Source organism: Sturnira hondurensis, unplaced genomic scaffold, assembly GCF_014824575.4.
Source record: "Sturnira hondurensis isolate 20B ecotype Veracruz unplaced genomic scaffold, ASM1482457v3 Scaffold0013063, whole genome shotgun sequence".
Lineage (NCBI taxonomy): Eukaryota > Metazoa > Chordata > Mammalia > Chiroptera > Phyllostomidae > Sturnira > Sturnira hondurensis.
The window spans coordinates 3695222-3710308 of record NW_028085694.1 but is presented as its reverse complement, the minus strand read 5'-3'; the positions used below and the strand labels follow the sequence as shown (position 1 = coordinate 3710308).

The following is a 15087-nucleotide window of genomic DNA, read 5'->3' as shown; positions in this document are numbered from 1 at the left end:
AAGAAGGAAGTGTGGGACAAGGAGGGAGGACGGGGTATAAGACCGAAAAGCTGGGAGGGGTGTGGCTGGGAGGGGCAGAGGGAAAGAGAGAAAGCCCTGGGGTGAGGGTCCTGCTTAATCCAAATTCTATTCTTCAGCAATAAATCTAAAACAGTTGACCCCTGACATCGTTCAAGTATGAAATAAACCTATGCATGGAGTAATCTTACTCTCCAAAGTCATTCATATAAATATTAATTGAATAACTTCTATTTACTAGCCCCCTTATCTCCTTTGCTGCTTTTAAGAAAGTGGGAAATCCCTTTTGGAGACCAGAGAGTTGACAGAAATGTGACATTAATTTTTTGCTAGGTAGAGAGATGTTAAGAGATTCTACATTTAAAATAAAATACTAGTAATTCTATATGTTATGATAAAAATAAATTTATTCAGGTAAAAAACACCATCTTTCCTTGTTTGACAAGGGTGAATCCCCGCCCTGGGGGAGACTGTCCACTGTTAAGGTGAGCGAGTACAGCTGTAGGTCACTTCCGCCTGCTGTGGGCGTACCATTGGCAATGAGCTTGAGGGACACGGTGTTTCCTGTTCATCTCACTCACTATGCCGATGGTCACTTCATATCCTACTGAAGGAAAACAGGCCAAGAAATGCCACTGCCAGAGGTCTTTCTGTGGATTTAAATATCATCTTTAAATGGCCTAATCATTTTCCAGCTCGAGTCTCTAATTTGGTATTGCAATCAAACTCATTTCTGCGCAGACCATGAATTAACAGACATTTTCTAAGCCAAGAATCACTTTTAAAACAAACCCCTATGTGAGGATAACCACACATCTTTAAATGCTTGGTTTCCAACACCATTTTTTGCACATTCTGAAATATCATTTTCTGCATCCTAACACTGTCATGTCATACATTAGAAGAATTTCAGGATCACTGATCCATTGCACTGATGCCCAGTAGTTGGCGTGGTCTATGCTTCACCACCATCCAAATGCGCAAAAAGGAACTTTGGAACTTCAGCTGTGGTCAGCCGGCTGGCTGTCTTCCTTCCTACTCCACACAGAACATCAGTATTTTCGGACATGCCAGTCCAGGCCAACCGGGGTCCCTCCACATTGTCACTGGATAAGGAGCCTGCAACTTGATTACCTTTGGCAGAAGATTTTTAGTTAGGAAGTATCAAGTGGTCATCACTTTCCTTCCTGCAACAGAAAAGGGGAGGAGGAAAAAGAAAAGAGAACAATGACTTAAAAATCTTTGACAAGGAATAGGAACACTCCATATTCTAGGCATATGTAGGTGGTCAACATGCTAAGTGAAATGTTAAAAATAAAAAAATTAAGAAAGGCACTTTGCATTATTTTTGGTCTGAGTAGATGCGTTTGGCAACTTCGAGGAGCTGCCCGCCTCTCTGGGACCTTGCATCTCCCTTCTTGGACAGGGCCTTCCTAGTGCCTGGAATAGCGGACTGTCCTCCACTGCAGGAGAGAAGGGGAGAGGTAAACTCTGCATCTGTTCAGCTGAGCACATCCTTCCAAAGAACCACGTTACAGGAGAGCTGGAAGGGTGTCAGAGGTCATCTGCTCACCCTGATGACACTGAGGAACCCAGAGGTTGGGAGAGGTAGTGGGACATGGTGGGTAACCGGCAGGGTCCCAAACAAAGCCCAGGTGTTCTGGCGATCAGGCTGGAGGCTTTGTCGATAGTTGGAAGGAGGACCAGTCTGTAGTGGTTGCTGGGCTGCCTGGGGAAAGAGCGAGGAGGGGGCAGAGCTGTGACAGCCAGGGCTACCCCTCACGGTTCTCACAGTCCTGGAGGGGAGGCCCCTCCTACTCCCCAGGTTCCTCAGGGAGGGCTTTCTCCGACAGCTACTCTTCATTCAGACCCTTCCCCAATTTCTGTTCCATTCTTTGGCTCCTAACCTTTAAACACATCCAGGTGTACTTAATTTTTTAATCCTCCCCTGAGGATATGTGTATTGATTTTAGAGAAGAGGAAGGAGTGGAGAGAGGGGAACATTGATATGAGAAAGAAACATTGATCAGTTGCCTACCGTACGTGCTCTGACCAGGGATCAAACCAGTAGCCCCTTGGTGTATGAGACAGTACTCCCACCAGCTGAGCCACCCAGCCACCCAGGTGGTATTTAATTTTTTATAAAGTCAAAGCCATCACCTGTTCTCAAGGCCCAGTACAATCCAATTCCTTCCTCACGCCCCACGATTTTCATTTACTTTCTGCAGGGTCCATCAAACCCCCCTAGATCCAGGCTCTGATTGGATTATTCAGCTAAAACTGTTCTAGCTGATTTCACCAACAACCACCTTAGGTAACAGACATTTCTGGGTTTTTTTTAATATCCTCTTTTTTCAAAACTTTCAACATCTCCATTTTTCAGATGATTTCCTTTGATGGACTCTCCTGCCCCATCTAATTCTTTCATTAAAGATGGGCCAGGCCATCCTTTGCACCAGGCATCTTCTCAACAACCTGTAGCACATGCATCTCAGGGCCAACTGTTCGCTGACAGTGGTCCCCACCACTCAGACCACCCATACCAACTAGTCTTCAAGTCCGCCCCTCACATCTTTTACTCATTCTACATGGCTGCACTAGGAAACATTTAACAACCTCCTGGGGCTTCTTATGGTGCAAACCAAGGGCTAAAAATCAAACACAAAAAACCTATCAGTAACTTTCCAGAATTCACAACTACATTCTAAGATGATATTTTGGTTTACGGTTAACTTCGTATTAGAAAAGCAACTTTGAAAGACTTTCCTTATACAAGGTGCCTCTTAGGAAGCAGCTCACTATTTAAAAAATTAATTTCCCCTTATCCCAGTTTCCATGGTAACAACTTAATGTTCTGAGAGGATAAAATGTGACTTTAAAAACTTAACTCTTCTCATTTCATAGTTACCAGACAGTCTTTGGAAAGGCTTCCGTCATATCATTTCAAATCCCAAGACGGGGTAGGAACTGATTAGCGGGAAATACATCCTGTGGTTTTAAGCTGCAGTCATGTTCCCCCATCTTCCTTCAGAAATCTGGATTAGAGACTCTTTCTCAAAACACATGGGTAGGGGATACGCTGAGTTAACCACCGCTACCCCGACTGGAGATGGAAACAAGCACGGGCACAGATAAAACTACTAACCTCACTCTGGCTGGAGAGGCTCAGTTGGTCAGAGCACCATCTCGTGGACCAGAAGGCCCAGAGTTTGATTCCCAGTCAGGGCACAACCCGAGTGCCATCTCTGGGTGGGGTGCAAATAAGAAAGCAGCTGATCAATGTTTCTGTGTGTGTGTGTGTGTCTTTCTCTGAAAGCAATGAAAAACAATGTCCTTGGGTGAGGATAAACAAAAAATACTATCCTCACCTGACCCCCACTCTAGGCTTTGCCACTGAGGTGCCACAGGGATTTGTACAACATGCAGTACCTCACCACCTAGTCGGGGGCACTGACCTCTTTTCCCTGAGATGGTCAAGCAAAAAATGACAACAGCCAACACAATAACAGCCATCTGGTGTGAATGAATCAAAATTATACTTTTTTTGTCGTATCAGCAAAAAATACAAAATATTTTTGGTGTGCTATAGAACTTCAGTACTCCGTTTCTGTGGGCGATGAGACGGAACACACTGAACATCGCTGGTCTAGACTGTTTTCTCAAGTGTCCTGATGAACGGCGAGCGAAGCGCAGCTGGTGCACGAAATGCTGCTGGTGTGCATCTCCGGCCGAGGCCACGAAGCCTTGGCGGAAGCAGGCCTCCCGCTCTGGTCAAGGAGAGTCATCTGCACCACATGCTGTGCAAAGGGAAAATGCCCTTGACAATCAGGGGCATTTTCCACCTCTAAGATCAAGTGCTTTAACCTCTTCCTTTGGTCACTTAAGAGTTCATCCTCTTAACTTTAGAGACATAATTCACACCTTCTTATAATAATCTCACAGTATCCCCAAGAGAGTTCGACCATGCCAGGAGGCTTTCCACCTGTTCTATAAGAATTCACTTCTAAAGCCGATTTCAGTGGGAGGAAAGCTGAATTCTCTCCCACAATCAGCTGATTTCTGAGTGCAGGGTTCACCTCGCAGGCCTCTTCTTTAGGGTGCAGAGCCACTCACCTCGGGAGTGCAGAGACCTGGCTACACACAACACTGACCTCCTCCAAGGGCAGATGCAACACAGGAGGGCTGAGGGCTCCCGCCGGCACTCCCCCCGGCCGCCACGTTCCTTCAGGAAGGCCTGCAGATCCGTCACGGGAAACCCATTCTGTTGGAATTTCTTTAAAAAAAGTGCACAGCATTGTCACTGTATTCCTAAAGCATGAGAAATTGCCCCCTTTGTCAACAAGCCAAACCCACCTCTGCTAAAATGAAACTCTCCCACATTGCTAGCTCAGCTCCAAGAAGTGATGAATCAATCTGTCAGTTCCAGAAGGCCAAGCTGGGGCCACCATGGAACAGAGAACGGTCCAAAGGGAAACGCCGGACAGCAAGCCAGGACAAGGCAGGGTGGGTGGGTGGGTGAGTAAGGGAAATAAAGGAGATAATCTAACGTCTAAAGTCTTAATGCTAATGCAAGACCAGATAAGACCTCCCCTCCCCCTCACCTGCCAAAGTACAATCTGCCTGGGAAGTAAGTAATCTCTGTTTCCTCTACCTTTATGGAAGGTGGCCACTTAGTAGGTTCTTTCCAGAAGACTCTGAGAGCCTCCCCTCAAGGCTTAGTGAGGCCATCCACCACTTAGTCAAGTGGTGGCCCATGCACAGGGACACTGTCACTTCAGAGACAGGGACCACGCGGCAGAAGTGAGTGGCGATTCTCTCTCTGTGCCCGGCGCTGCTGTCAGAGCCAACCGCCATTCCCACGGGAAAACTCATCTCCCCACGCACACATACAACTGTGCTTCCAGTGGATGTGCTCCTTCTGAGTCAGTCTGAGAAGGTTCAGGGAGAGGACAATGCCCCAGACGCTGCCACAGCACTGCCCCAGGCTGCTCTGACGTCGGTCCTGAGACAGGACTGTCAGAGCACGACTGTCCACTGCAGGGGGCTCGCCACCAGAAGCAGCAGAGCCTCCTTCAAGCTACAACCCGGTTCAATGGACGTAGACGGAAGGGATACAGAACCCACCAGGCAGCTTAGGAAGATAAGATGCTGAACAGCACAAGAGCCTCAGCTTCCATAATTTAAAGGCAATAAGCACCACACAGATGGCTGTGTCAGCCAGTGCAGAGGTGTTCCAGCATCGGAACAGTCGTCAGGTGGTGGTCACCCCTTACTGCTGAAACCTACCACTCTAAGCGGAAGTTCCAGGACAGGCGGACACGCCTGTCCATGCGGGGACCCACAGCCCAGCTACCAGATTCACCAAATTCAGCCTGCCCTCACCCACCGCCTCTCTCCTTCCCCCCAACCCTCCCAACCAATCCGCCCTGATCTGGGTGATGGGGACAATGTCCTAAATGCACATTAAAAATCAGCCTCCAACACTCAACAAGTTTCTTTTCTACAAAACCTCAACATTTAAGTAAAATGTAGTGTTTTCATTTTAAAAAAAAACAAGTAGTTCCAATGTTCCAATATATACAGAATTTACCATTTTCTTGGCAGGAAATAGTGATAAGTACTTACCTTAATGGTGTCATAAGAATCTGTAATAAGAGCAATGAAAAGGCTGAGGATCATATATATGAAAAGGCTGATGAAGGAATATAAATAGAGGCGACTGAACAGCCACACCAAGATGCTCTTCTGCTGGATCTGAGCAAAGGTTGCAAACATATCGTCGCCGTTGACCAGAGAGAACAGACACTCAGAAACGGTATTCAGACCTACAAACTGAACGGGGAACCAAAATTAGCTCGTGAGAGACATCATCCAAAACAGCAGAGAAGTGTCCAGCGGGCTTGCTTTGCTGGAACTGCGGTCATCGTCATTGTGAGGGACATTCATTTGAAGACAGCAAGAATGCCACAGCTGGGGAAGCTCCATTCAGAGCCCCCTTGCACACACACAGTCTCTTGACATTTCCCTCAGTTTCCCCTATGTGTTTTATGTATTTGTAGTCATATCATCTAACAATTTTGGATCTTGATTTTTTCCCATTTAACAACATCTTATGCACACTTAGCATTTGTTATATAACAGACCACCCTTAGACATGTCAAGTTTAACTATTCCCTGTCGCTGGATGTCCCAATAATGTTTATCATTGTAAAGAACAATGTAATGAACATTTCCAAGCATAACACTTTTTTCCTATTTGGGGGTCTAAGCAATTCACATTTCTAAGGCTACAATCTGCCCAACAAACTGCTTTCTGAAAGAACTGTAGCAACTGTATCCTACCATCAGCCAAGGTGGACAGGCCTGAGACACAGGACAGGCTCAGGGAAACTTTGCTACCCAAATGGTTTCACTGTAGCCTTTCCAACCACGGCCTGGGTAACTTCAGCACATTAAAAACTGAAGGCTGCCAGTGACTGCAAAGTAAAGGATGACCGACCTGCCCAGTGCCTTCTAGGGCTCCCACACTGACAGCGGACAGGCCACGACCGAGATGTATCACAGTGCCCTGTGGGAGAGCCTGTGTGGGCTGTACTAGGAAAGCGCCCCTCAGAACCAGGGCCTGAAGGCTGAGCTCCCCAGTGAGAGGAGAAAGGGGAGGATTCGCTCAGTGACAATGGGGGAAATGCGGTGCTAAGCCTTAGTGTCTGCAGAGGCATGTCTGTGCCACACTGCCAAGGGCCTCATTTGGTCTTCTACATACTTGAAAGTATTGCAGGCAGGGCCTGGAAAGCAGTAGGAAATTGCAGCCAGAGGAGTGATCTGATATTTCCCTAAAGGACGCCCACAGCACATGGAAGCTCTCTTACCAGGGGAAAAGCCCAGGGCAGGGATGCTGGGAGGGAGGGGTGCAGGGACCCAGGATTGCAAGGAGCCCAGGTGAGGCTGGAAAAGGAGGAAACGAAGGAGGAAGTAAGTCTAGGAGGGCACAAGGGGAAAGGCCTCTGAAGGGACTCAATTTAGACAAGGCAAATTTGATGGGACAGGCAGAAGTTCTGGTATGAGGTAGCTGGAAGTGTACGCCTGGGGTTCCGAGCTGGCGGAAGCTGGTGTGAATACCAGCGGATCCTGAAGCCAGCATCCTTGCTTAGGTGGCTGACCACCACCTCCCGCCACGTTGACTGAAGACAAACAGCAGGTGCTTAATAAGCAAACATCCTAGAGCCAGAGGGTTAGCATTAGAGGAACGCTTCTAAGGGCCAACAATGACCTAATACAGAAGATAGCGTGGTTTTCAGGAACACAGAGGGAGCAAGTTACTGTAGAGTTCTGAACAAACACCATCCTCAGCAGGGGGGACTGTATGTCCTGTAAGTCGGTGTGGCTTCAGGGACAGCCAAGTCCTGGGTGAATGGAACATGTCTACTTAGAAGTTGTGCTCTTACTTCATGTGCAACAAATAAGACCTCCCACCACCCTAACCCAGAACCGGGCTTTCCTTCCAAATCTCCCTATTTTTGTCACTGATTTCCATCTCCTACCCAAGAAACATTTCCTCCAAAATAAGCAGGGACTTCAAACTATGTGTTGAGTTGATTGATCTTGCCCCCATTCAACCTGCTAAGGGCTGCTGCTCCTGTGTTTCTCTGATCCAGTCTTTCTACTCCACTCTCCAGTCAACACTTTTATCTGGACCATTACAGAAACCTCCAGGGACACCTTCTTCACACCAACCTCTTCGCCCTCCAGCCCAGGCTGCAGTAAAATCCCAACTTCGCCGGATACGGCCTTCTGGTCCTTCCTCTTGCATGGGAATATACAATGTCTGGATGCAAAGTAAAGGCCCTCCCCTGAGTGGGTGGCCTCCTCCCCTCTCCCCGTGGTCACCACTGCCCGGTGCTTTTCTCCCCCGACAACACCGGACCCACATCTCCATCTCTGCCTCATGGGGTTTATTCTCTTCATCTGACAGCTTCCTCTGTGTCCAACAGCAGCCAGTGTCAAAAGGCTACTTCAAAGTTTACCTCAAGACCGGTTGCCTTGGCAGCTCTAGTCCTTTCTGTCTCAGTAAGAACCACAGTGTAAACTGCTGGTTGGTCTTCAAACTGGTTTTGAACCCACCTCTCCATACCCCAGCAGGATGGCTAACACCATGTCTGGCCCTCCCTCCTCCACACTGGGATGCGCAGGGTAAAGTCTGTAACCAGGGCAGCGGACACAGATTTAACCCCATGCCCAGGCCTCTGCTGCCCCAGCAGCAGCTCTGAAGCCGCTCTCCATAGAGACCTGGAGGGAACATCCAGTTGAGCAAAGCACAACGATATGCAAATTATTTCACAGTAACACAGGAAGTTCTCAGAGTAAATATTTTCCATCCCCACTACTAGCCTCCAGACAAGGAGTTAAAGTTGGTTTCTGTGGGCGTCAATTATGACCCTAACAGCACCGTTAATACTTTCTATTTCTTACGGCTTCTTTTGGAACCTGGCCAATTCCTTCCTTTCATCTCAAGAACCCCTAACAGTCTACACTTCAGGCTCCAGAACGGCGAATAACTGGTTGGTCGGAACACACCAACTTCATGCCTTTGCTTCCAGTGCGGTGACTTAGTGTCAGGTTGGACACGGTGCCTGTCTCAGCATTAATGTCACTCACAGTCACTATATCGCTCTCTCCTCTCTGCTGGTGACATTTATTCTAACCCACCAAAAAGTTAAAACAGAGACTCAGTGAGGGAAGCCATTGGTATACACCCTGTCATTTTGCACCACAAGTGGCTGTGAACCAGCCAGTCTTCGTGATGGAACTCCACAGCAGAAGGGAGCACTCGAAACACCCCAGAGGAGGAGAAACAAGGCCCTCAGGTGCGTCCAGTCCAGCGCAACTGCTCTTACAGGGAGTTGCCTTGGTTCTTAAGAGCTGGTAAGGCCCCTGGGAGGCGGGGAATGCTGTCTCTCTGCTTCTTGTTCATGCAAACGACATGTTGAATCCCTACCATGCTCTGCTCACCATCTGGACTCGGGGAATGCAAACAAGAACATGCCATAGTCACTGCCCTTCGGGAGCTCAGCCGGGAAGAACCTGACAGTGCTCGGTGCCCAGGCGACATTTGGTGAAAAGTAAAGGTTTTCCCATAAAGGGCTCCCCCCACCCACAGGTTCTGCGGTGACCATAGTGAGAACCCAAGTATGTGTTTCACAAATGATATTTTGAAATCAAGCCAGAAAGAGCTTTTATTTGAATGAAAACATACTGTGCAATGGCTTATGTCAGAGAATGACATAAAAATTGGCTGTAAGAGCCACATTTAGGTTAAATGTTTTCACTGGCTGGAGTTCTTCTGCCTAAGAGGGTTGCTGGGCTAAAACGAGAGGCCTTGCGAGGAGGAAGAAGTGACACAGGTTCTGACAAACGTCACCCACAGCATCAGCAAACCCCGACAACGTCTCAATACCTCGGTCTCCTCACTTGGGAAATGGAGACAACGCAAGACTATGATTTATTCCTCACAGAGAAAAAATCCTCAGGAAATGTAAAAGGCACATTGGAGTAATGTTCTTCCAAACTTTCATTTGAATTATTAAGTATCATCAGCCTCTAGCCCTCTGGGCCCAGACCTCCTGAAAGGGCCCTGTGCCAACGCCCATTAGTGCTGGAATCAACATCGGCCAGACACTTCGTGTATGTTTTCCTCCTTCCAGCTGGACCATTGAAGTCCAATGTCACTAGGAAGACAGGAGGCTGAAATGTGGGTCCTGCGCCCGTCGCTCGGCAGTGTAAAACCAGCTTTCCCGAAGCCTCCCCTCTAGAGCGGTTGGCTTGTTTAAAGAAAGAGTCAGCTTCGATGCCTGAGGTTGCTACAATTCCAGATCCTAGAAAATGCTCGCTGGGGTGCCCAGCCTTTGAAGGCTTCGCGAACTACTGAAGACCTTCCGATTCAACAGCTACTGCCTGGCAGAACCTGAACGTTTTGACAGTTGGAGCTAATTTGTGGGGGGTGTGGGGGAGCCATGCAGGGGGCAGGAAACATCTCTAAGTCCCTAACTTCAGATCCAAAGCAGCAGCCATACAGAGAAGGGAAGCATGGAAGTCCTGAGTCAGACTGAAGGTTTGCTCCTTTCACTGACCAGTCCATTCACTACATTAACTGAATTATGCCTTTCCCAGTGTGTCGGCCTGGGTAGAGCTGGGAGGCAGAGCCATAAACAGACCTGCTGGCAGCCCCGGAGACAGTCCTCCTCCGGGAGAAACGGAAGGCTGACGCTAAGTGAGAGACACAAGGCAAGCGGTGCCACATGCGAAACGGGAGCCACCAGCCACATGTGACTGTGGAGCGCTTGACGGGAGGTCAGGACAAAGTGCACCCTGGATTTTGAAGATTTAGTACCAAAAAAAGGGGGGGTGGTAAAACATCTCAATGTTTTCTGTTAAGTACATGCTGAAATAATATTTTGGACATATTAGGTTAAATAAAATATATAATTTAAATCAGTTTTATCTGTTTATTTTTTTTAAATTATCTTACTGTGGCTACCAAAAAATTGTAAAGCACACACGGGGCTCTGGTTTGCAGCTCTCGTTGTACGTGTTAGGCAATGCTGGCCCAGGGCTCCCCCACCTCACCAGAATCCTTTGAAAGGATAGAATTGAACATATGGAAATGCAGTCAGATTCACAAAGCAAATGAGGCCATTTTCCACAAGGTAACCCCGACACAGGCTGAAAGAAATCCTCTCACAGTTGATCTATTTTTTGGCCAAACTAAATGCTGTTTTGCAATGGTCTGTTATAGATAACACCAAGCAATGCCCTACTGGGTATAGGTGGAAGCTTGTGGACTGGACCTGGGCGTGCATCCTGTCTCTGCCATTTACTAGCTGTGTAGCCTCAGGAAAATTATCTAACATGTTAAGATCCCTATTTTCTGTAAAAAGATAGTGTTTCCCCACAGGGCTACTGGAGAGTTAACACAGCACATAGCACTCAAGAATGATAGCTATATTAATAAAATTCAAGCAACGTTATCTGAGCATCTTCCAGAATGATGATGGGGCAGGGGAGATGAAGGGCAAAGGAGACAGGACCGCCTGTCAGTAAGGCCTTGTAGCCCGTCAATAAAAGCCAAAAATCTGTTAACTTGGTATTTATTTCACATAGTGCAACACTGCCCTCTAGTGACAAAAATTGGAGAAGCAGCCACAGAACAAAGCAAGTAAAGAAGAAAAATGTAAATTTTCCTGGGCACTAAGACAGTTAAGTTCTCTGGATCAGAGAGATCTTATCAAAGAACAGTTTTTCCTCAGAAGTCACCTCTAAAGCTGTGGCATGAAGTTGGGACAGCGATGATATTATCCAGATTTACTATTAACCCAGAGACTGTCACTTTGTTGACTGTACAGTTTCTCAAACAGAAAAACAATAATTCTCTTTGGAAATATTAAACACAACCCTTGCAGAGAAGAAAGCCTGTGTGTGTGCCAAATTACAAGCATATATTTAAGTAGGACAACACAGAAAGCTTGAGTTGTGTGGATTGCTCACGTTTTGTAAATTTATAAACCAGATTCAATCACGTACATTGTTTAAAGCAGAAATCAAGGTCAAAACTTAAGGCTGCGCTGTTACGCAAGCTTCAGCATGCTCCTTCGCATGTTCCCTCTTCTTTTTTGGCACAGCCCCTAAGCCAAGATACCAGAGGCTGGGCTGTATCGGAGACTAAAGGAACAAGAAGGCAGAATGAGGAGGCTGTGCACAAGGCTTGGCACATACGCACACGGCGTGGGCTGCTGTTATTTTTGCCATCGTTCCTGTTGTTCCAACTTCAGAGGCCCGTGGAAGGAAAACCATCAGATGTAATAACTCCTTTGACTTTTTCGTTTGAAAACGGGCCTACCTCATTTCATTTCCTGATGCCTCTACCAATCCAAGTTACTACTTTAAGACAAGAAAATATGAGCACAACTTAGATGTCCCTGAGATTATGATGTTGACTGAAGCCCAGCGCAATTTAAAATTCAGATACTGATCTTTAATAAGGCGCAGAGGCATGTTGTCATCAAAGCCACTGCACAGACAGGACATGTTATCGTTTTACTCATACACCTAATACGGTCCATTGTGGGCCCTCTTTGTCCACCTTCATTCTCCTCGATTAATTTCGATCAAAACCCTAATACTTTAACTTAGAAAGATGTCACAATAATTTTCCCCATTCTATTTTCATCTTATTATAGTGATCTCATGTCCAAATATCGCTTATCTGATGGTCGGCTGGGTTGATATGTGACCCGTAAGCCGGTCCCAGACAGCTCTGAAATGTGCTCTCTAGTCTCTCACAGTAGCTCCAAGACGCTAAAAAGGAAAAGGGAAAGAAAACCACTGCAACGATATGGGCTTCCTGACTTCAAGGGAATGTGCTGGAAGAAAGTGAGAAGGAGGTAAAGTGTGGGAAACTCACTTTTCAGGGTTCTCAAGTGCTCAAGTTCTCAAAAGGAAGAATCAGCACCACGCACCTTATTGTGATATGGGCCTAAGACAATCCAGCCGCAGAAGGTGTAGCCCAGGTAAATCATCCCAGCGCAGGCGCAGAAGCGAAGAACTTTCGGCACCGAGGCTTGCATCGTCAAGATGAGCACCTGAAAACACATCGGCAGACGGGGGCGCGTGGAGAAACAGCTATGGAACCCCAGGGAGAAATGAATCGCAGCCCCGGCGGCACCGCCCCAGGCCGTATCCTTACATTATATTTTTGGAAGTAACCCAGGTATCTGATGACTCCAACCCAGACGAGAAGCGTGGATGTTCCAAGTAAAATGCTGCACAGGTCGTAGCTTGTGAGGTTCTAAGGAATGGAAGACAGAGATGTGAGTGAAATATTCTACTCTGTTTATTCATCTCACTTCAAGTTCACTGGAAAAGAACAGACAGCCTACCTCTCTGAGGCCGATAAGAAGGGTTGGTTTTTTTTTTTTAACTTGAGGATAATAGAGAGCACAGCATGGGCATGAGCCAGAGCAGAGCCGGGGCTGGAGGGCAGGGTAGGGGAGAGCACTGCAGGTTAAGGACAAAAGGCTGAACCAAGGCCCAAGGCTGGAGGCCAGAAGGATCTCCTCGGGGCACGGTATTGCTGGGTCCGTGAGTTCTAGGGCGGGAGAGGGAGGCAGAACTAAGTGATGGGGACCTGAAGGCCACTTCACCCAAAGGGGCTCCCAGGAGAAAGGACTGTAACAGCAACACAGACACTTCCAGAAACATTCCTCTGACAGCTGTGTGGACAGATCTGAGAAATGCAAAGCCAAAGGCGACAAGCAATGAGGCACTGGCTGTAACAACCTGGACCAGAGAGAAAATCGGCCTGAAGGAAGCCAGAGGTGGTCAGAACGGATGAGAGGGAGGGCCGTTAGTGTCAGGTGGTGAAGTTGGTAAGATTTCCCCAGTGACAGCAGAACATGGAGCAGAGAACAGTTGGGGGAGGGGAGAGTCAAGACTTTGTCATGAGATCAAATCAATGGAGTTACGCATGGTGCCAGGCTGGTCCCAGGTGCTCTGATATTCCTGCCCTCACCCCCGTCTGTCAGAGCGCTTGCTGGTCAGGGACAGTCACCACTGGCTCTTGACGCGGCTGGTTCATGGGCCAGCTGTTTCTTCTGTGACTTAATAAATGAAACCCACTCAAACAACCAATCTTCTCACACTTGCATTCCTATTCTCAAGATGCTCCCAAGATTTCTGGGGAAATTCTCAGAAATATCACCTTTCACAGAACATCAGCTTCCTTATTGTCCCTTCACGAGGTGTCAGGTCAGGCTTCCGATGTAGGGGTATGAGAAAGAAAAGATGAGAATCAAACTAGTCTCCACAAGGCTTTTGTATCTTAAAGGACATGATGTCACCCAAGAGGAGAGGAACAAAAGCAGATTTAAAATGGGTTTCCCCTCACCTTGACTTGAATTTCCATTTTCAGGACGGATCCAATCACTGTCATCAGGTCACTGACAATCACCAGGATGTACCACCCGTTGACGAACTCCCACTTGTCAGCCTTACACACCTGCCGCTTGTACTTCTCCAGGAAGAAATTTAGAAATCTCTGCAGCAAACATTTTAAAGAAGCATTTCTTACAAACCTCAGTGCCCTCTGGAAGGAGAAGACTCGTGCAACACAGGCTCTGGCCTGTACAACGAGACAGCAGCACCTTTTCCTGTTCACTAGATCCTCTTCGAGGCTGGAGAGGGCGGCCCACGCTCTTCCCTCTAACCCCCCAGCCAGACGTGGGCGTTCAAGTGCCTCCCAAGGGAACTCAACCACTGTGGGCTATGCGCTCACTTCGACAGATTCCTGTACGAGCTAACCCAGTACCTCCCAAATATTTTCCATGACATCAGCTCATTCAACCCGACAGCAGCCTACGACCGAGGCACTGTTAGCCCCACCTTGCAGAGCAGAGAACTGAGGCATGGAGAGGCGAAGCCAGGATCGGAGACCGGGCGGTCCAGCTCCACGGCGTGTTCTCCCAGTGTGCCCACCCCACGCTGCCCTGGCAGAACCGGGACCCTGACCTGGGATCAGAGTATCAGGGCACTTGTGGGGAGGGGCAGTAACAGACATGGATATTTACAAAGTAAGTTGACAAAGGTCAAGAAGGAGAAAGATAGAACGCAGACTCTCTTCTTGCTCCACAAATAGTATTCTGACGACTTCCTGCCCCCAGGCTGCATTTCCACACATGCCACAGACCAGGGTAAGTGTGTGTGGGGAGCTGGGATATACAGATAGTCACAAGAGCCCCGAGAGTAAAAAGGTAAAATGAAACTCAGGGGAGAACTTTGAAACTATTTAAAAATCGAATAGAGTATTTTATGCTTCATTATAACCCATTTATCCTGCCTCCCTGTCAAAATGAACTCTGATTTGAAGGCAAAAGATGAAACTCACACGTGCTATTATTCTGTTCTTCAGATTATGCCTGAATTCAAAAGGGTCTCGCTTATTCCAGAAACAGTCAAAAGCTTGAGAATTCACCATTGTGCCCCTGTGCTTATCAGCTCAGTTTTAAGCAGGATCATGAT

The 15087-nt window shown here is 47.6% G+C and overlaps 1 protein-coding gene across 6 annotated transcripts in view; it reads right to left on the bottom strand.

Annotated features, from left to right (window-relative positions):
• Positions 1-405: 405 nt before the first annotated feature.
• Positions 406-15087, bottom strand: part of MCOLN2 (mucolipin TRP cation channel 2) — a 53768-nt gene continuing 39086 nt past the window's right edge. For all 6 annotated transcript variants that reach the window (XM_037060948.1, XM_037060954.1, XM_037060952.1 and 3 more), the window contains 6 exons: positions 13958-14107; positions 12758-12859; positions 12531-12653; positions 5644-5850; positions 4170-4291; positions 406-1205 (listed from right to left, as the gene is read on the bottom strand). In XM_037060948.1, the coding sequence (XP_036916843.1) occupies positions 1169-1205; positions 4170-4291; positions 5644-5850; positions 12531-12653; positions 12758-12859; positions 13958-14107 (741 nt within the window). In that variant the 3' untranslated portion in view covers positions 406-1168. The remainder of the gene's footprint in view (positions 1206-4169; positions 4292-5643; positions 5851-12530; positions 12654-12757; positions 12860-13957; positions 14108-15087) is intronic.